The 6,981-nt window shown below is 45.6% G+C and overlaps 1 protein-coding gene across 1 annotated transcript in view; it reads left to right on the forward strand.

The window, feature by feature from the left end:
- Positions 1-4,247, forward strand: part of T265_03743 (hypothetical protein) — a gene marked incomplete at both ends in the record, with an annotated part of 14,247 nt that extends 10,000 nt beyond the window's left edge. The window contains one exon of the mRNA XM_009168290.1: positions 3,768-4,247. Coding sequence (XP_009166554.1) covers positions 3,768-3,994 — 227 coding nt within the window. The remainder of the gene's footprint in view (positions 1-3,767) is intronic.
- Between the last annotated feature and the right edge of the window lie 2,734 nt (positions 4,248-6,981).

A 6,981-nucleotide genomic window follows, 5' to 3' on the forward strand; every position in this document is an offset into this window, starting at 1 on the left:
GGGCTGGGATACTGCCAGGGCGCCTACACCTAGACAGGAGGACGATTAGGGTCCTCAACCAAAGCCTTTGGCTCAAAAGCCTAACCGCAAGGCAGCGGTGTTTGGCGGGAAATGCAAATGCATTACCATTTCTACGGAACAAGTCGCCACATGTTCCAACCCCCAACCTGGAGGGCCAGGAGACTGTGTTCGTCAGACCTCTAACCATTGACCAACCTGGTATGAGAGACTCTGTGAGTGTCGCGGGACACTCTCCAGTATAGCTCAATGGATCGCTGAGGTGCGCAAACCGTCACTTCACTTGAGAGAGGGATAACCATTTGGGCCACGTAACACACACACCTTAAACAGTTTTTCTCCTAAACCGCGAACAAAGCGCGGGGATGAAATTCCCGGGATCCTGAATCACGGGTAGTACACCGACTAACCTTGAAAACAAGTCTTCATAACGCTAGAACACGTATGGAAACAAGAACACAACAGCTTTTCCAAAAAATGGGACAAAAGGAACATTACAAAGGAATTGTCGTGGGAACTGCTAACATTGACAGAAGTCAAGTAGTTATTTCGTGTCGTTTTGTATAAGTTTACCGTTCGCTTGGAACTCGCCGTTGTATAAACTGCTTAAACCGCTAGAGAGTGACCTTTCATTGGTGGCATCTCTTCTGAGCTGATTTCACTCGAGGGGTCACGATGGCATCTGGATCGTTCAGATTGGACCTTTTCTCGTCGGTGAATGTCAATTTTCTTATTTCTGTTTACAACTGCAGCCATTCTCTGCTCTTTTCTGAATTAAATTCAAGTATGGAACCCTTTTAGAGTAGAAGCATATTTATGTGAAGATTTCTCCGCAAAAAAAACTTAAATCTCCTCACACTACCGATAATCTATGAGTAGCTCGGTGGAAGAATAAACTTCACCCGATGAGTGACACTTCCATCTGAGAAGTCGTTACTCGAGGAGCCAGTCAACACGTATGACCGCGTGATGTTGATCCCGTGATTGAAGTGTGAGCGGGGCTATATCCTGTCTAAATGCGAGTTAATCACACTGCCGATCAGCCGCTCGTGGCCGAACGGTTAAGTTAGCCTGATGATCGCGGTCTCGAGACTCTCCGTATTTTTGTGAGATACGCACTGCTGATGATTTTCAATAAGAATGAAACAGCTGTACAGCGCTTCCCGGCTTTTCAGCGTAGACTGGCTTTACTTACGGGACAAAATGTCCACCAAAAACCCAAATCTCCTCACTCTACCAGCATATTTATGTGCCGGTCAAGCATTTTTGATGTTTGTGTTGAGATTGGACTTTTTTGGGGTTGACCTGACCCTCGACCGTCCCGTTTCTCATACCTCTCCCTCCCGATTCCGCCTGGTCTTTTCAAGCCTGATAGACTGAAAGAAAGGTGTTTACTTCCGTCTTCCATTGATTCCACCTTGTGTGTAATGTCATCCTCCATCTTTGTTCGCCAGCATTTCTTATTTGGTCAAGCTCTGATGGTGGTGAACCATGCTACAACTGAGTCAAATAGATAATTATAGGTCAGTAGCATCTGTCGATAGTAAAAATCGATATCAGGACATAAATGATCCTTTTATGTGAAACTTAGCTTCCGAGAGAAATTTGGGCGAAGGAAACTGCACAATTTTGTTTGTGTCCTGACAGTGTTTCGCACAATCGCAACATGTTGAATGACATTTTTCGTGGGTTTTACTTGTAATCCCCAAAGTTTCTACGCATTCCGTGACTATCAGAACTTCAGAGAAGCTAAATAACTAATTTTGAGGAGGTGGAAGTACCCGGGATTGCAGTGCACGCACCGTATAGTGAAACCTTACTACTCTCAGTTGATAAGTAGTTAAAATTTTCTTCACTTTTAACCCGTGAGTTGATCGACATGGCAGCATCTATCTGAGTTGATGCTCGCATTCCGTGTGGTCTCTTGCTTCAGGCCTACTCCAGAAATAGGCCCAGCTGTCACCGGAAATCACTCCTAGACAGGACGAACGAATTTTCGCAGGAAACCTATTCACGCCGCCTTTATTTCCGCCCAACTGAAAAACGTTCGATATTGCAGCGTGGCCGTTACATCTCACACACCTCGTGACTTGAAAGTCCTTATTTGATCGCAATACAAATAACGCCAGACTATCCTCTGGAAAAGGATGGCATCTTCCCACTGAATAACTTCACTGACTCTTGCATTAAATAACGTTCAGTTATAACTTTTTGCGCTCGAACAGTTTAGTGTGTCACTTTTTACACAGATAAACTGGCGCGCTGTAATTTGAACCGTTTCGCATGAGAACGATCAGAAAACTCTCCTCTCTAAAATGGTCAAACGTGCATTTCGGCGACGTCATCGGTCTCAGGGTTTTCAGCAACCTTGTGAGTAATGTGTTCTGTCGAGAGAAAAAACCGCAACTACATTTAGACTGCAAGATAGGTGCAAATTCAGACATCACACTATCAATTGGAAATTAATATGGGCGATAATATTGATTACAGTTAGATCACCCATGCCAGACAGTTTTCCGAACCGCGAGCAATTCGTGTAAAACACAGCAGCCCTTACTGCGTTTCAGCAACACCACGAACGCTGGTTCTCGGTCAAAACTTGCTGTCCAGTGTTCCATGGCACGGCATTACGAAAGAGCTACCTTGCATGTCATGTGACTTTTACTATATGAACTGAATGTCTGAATGGTTATGCACCTGAAATACTGTCCTTTATAAGGTTGATGAAACTTCTTTTTTCTTTCTTGAGACTCTCTAGGCAAACTTACTGTCCGCGTTTCCATCAGTTTCATCCCTTCATCCGTTAAAATTTCGCAAATTAAGATGCGGCTCGGTGGCTACACATATCTGATGAACCCCGAAAAAGGCGAGCTGGTATCGAGCTGGCCGATAGTTTTCACCAACTTTATGAGCTGCGCTAAATGAAGAAAAATGTTTCGGCATTTTGAAACATGAGGACGCCTTCAATGCGTATCCGCCCAATTTCCGAACAAACTGAACACGCCTTCGCCTCCAAGGCTGGAACCAATGTGCCCATGGTACACAGTTTATAGTTGATAAATTGAATTGATCATAGAGGAAAATGTCGGCAACTCAGGTGGCGTAGATGGTCGTTGGCTTGTTCGCTGAGCTGGGCAATTTGATTGCAAACGTTTCATCACCAATCGAGGTGACATAATCAGTGCGTTATTGAGGAGCGAAGTTGTGCATAGTGGTGTGTTAGTGGTTGTGAATTAAGTAGTGTCACGTGTGTGTTAATGTACGTGCTGGTAGCCGGGTATGACCTTTGACCGCGATTAGTTGTTCGGCCGGGTGGTTCTATTGGTTGTTCTGTTATCCCGTGTCCTCATTCGCCGATGCCCACGTGATCTTTGAGCTTGGCGTCCCTCGCCGTCATAGTCTGGTCGATGTTGGAGTGACCTTTGTCCTTCCGAGTTCCGGCTTGTGACCTTTACTGATTTGACTCCGAGGAATTCCTTGTTTCTTTGTTTGTTAATCCATTATTCGGTCCTCCTTGAGTGTTCCGGTTGAGATCATCATCATCATCGACAGCATGACACGAGTGTTCGACACGGATGCCTCACTTTCGTAAACACTTTGTGAAACACATAATGGTCCCTTGAAAGAGTTCGCTATAATTTTTGGTTTATTCAAGCACTTTAAGTGAAGATCATCTATCACATTCACCACTTTTTGTCTGGTATGCAAGCGTTTGAGCTGTTTTTCGTGAATTTTCACCTCCCGTTTAGACGCATCTCCGGACCAAACACGTCTACGTCAACGAAGCGCAAAACCGGACCTTCTCATTCTTCCGGCGGCTGGCTCCAGTCGTCCACCGCTTTCGGCACCGGGTGCGGCGGCTGCTGCCGGAGTCTCAACAGTCGTGAAAACTGTGCGCGATCAACAGCAACGTTGGAAGGGTAATGTGGAAGTACAACGTGCTCGCGTGTTTAGCGATCACACCCTGCTTAATTGAGCGTTCATCGCATGCCACGCACCATTCTTCTGTTTAGATCTGCGTCTGTGATTTCCATTTTATATTCTACACTTCCACCTGAATTTTGACTGTTTATCGTAAGTCACTGCCGTGTTCCATCTTTGTTCGTGACATCTATTGTTTATCCCCGGGGGAATATCATGAGAACCACTTGTCTGTTTCTGCTTTCCAATATTTCTTCCTCGCCTCTATCGTTGATCTTTCTTCTTTCGACACTAAATCATGATAATCGTTCACCTGTAGTGCCCTTTCGGTGCGAAGCCTCCATGTTACTCAAGCTTAGACAGGAGCAGTTCAGACGCCCTGTTTGGGTTCGAACCATGAACCTTCTAGTCAGTAGGTTCGTGCTTCAACTACTGAAGCATCTCGAGATTCTTCGAACGAGAGTCGTGTAAGGGTTAGGGACGGAGTGTTTGTCGAAATGGTTGCTCCAAGAGCTCTACATTAGCCTCCCTGAACAAAAAAACGGATGGATCCTGGATTAGGTCATGAAGCCTTTAGGTGTTCAGCGCTTAACAGTAACTCATTGACGTTCCATTGGTCGCGTACGGACACCCGAGTACTATTAGGTGATAGCCCCCTGGCATGCAGTTTTTATATCTTTCACAAGTGAAACAACCGAGGTTTATTTCATCATCGCAACTTGTCCTGAAGTGATGCAAAAAAATTCGGCGGGAGTGTGCTCATGATCAGTTAAACTCAAAATCAAACGGCCAAGTCGGTTGGAGTTTTAGGGTAAGAAGGATTCTACGGTATACTGCACGGCTGCATGAACGTGCTCGTCGGGATCCACACCGCCCAATGGGGATTCGGTTGCGTTTGTGGAAGTTGCAGGTGACGCGGAGGAGGGGCGATGTGGTCCATCGCTCCAGAGGAACTATCACGAACGTCCTTCGCTACAGAGACCAGGAATGCTAGCAGGGATCTCGAATGAATTTCAGGTAGCCCAAGCATGGGGTCGCTAAGGCTCTCAGACATTGCACTTCAAAGTCCCGACTGATTTTGCAACGCAAACACAAAGCCGCCCGTACCTCTAAGAGAACCCAGTGCTGGCGATTGCCTATTGGCATGCTTATGGAGCCCACAGAAACCACATCAGGTACACCTCTGCCGTAAGGCTTTCGACGGCGTACTGGCGATGCCTATTGGCATGCTTACGGAACCCACAAAAACCACATCAGGTACACCTCTGTCGTAAGGCTTTCGACGGCCTGAACCACCTACCAAAGCTCCCGGTCAGTGGCCCCGTCCTCGTGAACTTCACTTACTGTTCTGCTGGGTAGTAACAGTCATTGTAGTCCCAACCGTACGGTATTGCATAGCTGGTGGTCACCTAGATCAGGTACATTAATTGGTAAGTTCTTGTCTTGATACGTAGTATGTTATGTGGACACAAGTGAAGTTTTTGTGGATTTAATGTAAAATTATTGTTGTTCTATACGTGCGCATGTCACCCTTATGTTTAAGTTTGTCCAATATGTATTTCAACCGTGTAGGAGGATAACTTCGAACTCACACGCCTTTCTCGGAGGTGGCGTCCATGAACGCATGCAATTTCCGTCTTTTGGTTGGGGCAGGAGATTCAACGGACAAGTACTTATAATTAAATGTTGATGAACTTTGACATCACTTTATCTGTAATCAGTTGCATACGTTTGAGCACATCACTCGTAAAATGCAACTGCGTGCGTCTCTCAGGAGAAACCGGTGTTTAGCCTCCAGAAATAATACTTGCCCAAAAGAGATTTGGGCTTCGGTGTCAAGGCTACCCACACCCTTGCACCTGCATGAATAACACTCTGTTTCCTTTCATTGTGAAGTTCTCAAGTGCGAACCGTCGTCCATGAGTAATGTTCATCCACGGAAGTATTGAAAAGGCTGTTTCGTCTGGTAAAAAATTCACCGGAGTAGCCTAGTTCACGTCGGTATTTATTAAAATTAAACTGAACCGAACACCCCTAGATTATGACAAATACTCACAGCATAAACGTAGTGTTGACAAGAGACGCAGCTTAATCCATTTATGGCCGTATTTTACGATGGTCCGCATTAACTGAACACATGACTAAAGATTAATTGATGAGCTAGCTCACTCGGCTGGTCGTTTTATCGTGTTCTAAGGGTCATTAAGACAGCCCAGTGGTCAGGGTTGTCCAAGATCAATAGCAAGGCTAGCAGTGGTCTGTAGGGCGTGTGTGGCTAAGGTCGTTTTATCGTTCAGTTGACACGCCACAGCTCTGACTTGGTTGTAGGGCACGGTAGTCCTTGTTTTTTGAATCATTTAAACAATGAGGTTCATCAGTTCTGCTGTTCGCCCAAACAGAGATCACAAGCTGACCGTGTATCACCACGAGGTGGCTATGAGCAGTTTAGTGCCCATGTTGGATGGCAGTGTTGTTTGCCCAACCGAAGGAGATTGGTGAGGCTCGATGACGGTTTTAGTCTATTCTTAGGTGCATGGTTAGTCACCTGGTGTCGTGTTTCTATGCATAAGACCCATAGGGGTAGGTCGGGCATTGAATGATCTGCGGCAGCATCACCTGACATCTCCTGTCCGAGTGAACTTTGTGTAACCTTTGACTTGTCTCCTGTCCCAGGCAGTAAAACGAAGAGGTGTCCCAGCCCTCAAGTTCGCATTCTGAAGGGGAGATACGGCCTGGGGTTCTCGCGACAAACGAGTGATAAGAGCCTCAATTTGGATGTCTCGCTCACAAAAAATGCCCAGGATAATTATTACCACTACAGATAAGTGAAGTTCATAGTCTGGCAAACCCCACCAAAATATCCCCTTGAATTGCTTCCATGGTGAGTCTCATGCAATGAAATACTGGATAAATTCACAATGTTGTAAGTAACCATGCATATTCTATTTCGACTTTCATACGTTTTCATCCTTGTGAAACTAGGCACGCTGATAATTATAAAAATTACTTTACGAAACATGAATTTGTCGTTTTGTACTCGGG

The sequence above is a fragment of the Opisthorchis viverrini genome (assembly GCF_000715545.1).
Source record: "Opisthorchis viverrini unplaced genomic scaffold opera_v5_54, whole genome shotgun sequence".
NCBI classification, from domain to species: domain Eukaryota; kingdom Metazoa; phylum Platyhelminthes; class Trematoda; order Opisthorchiida; family Opisthorchiidae; genus Opisthorchis; species Opisthorchis viverrini.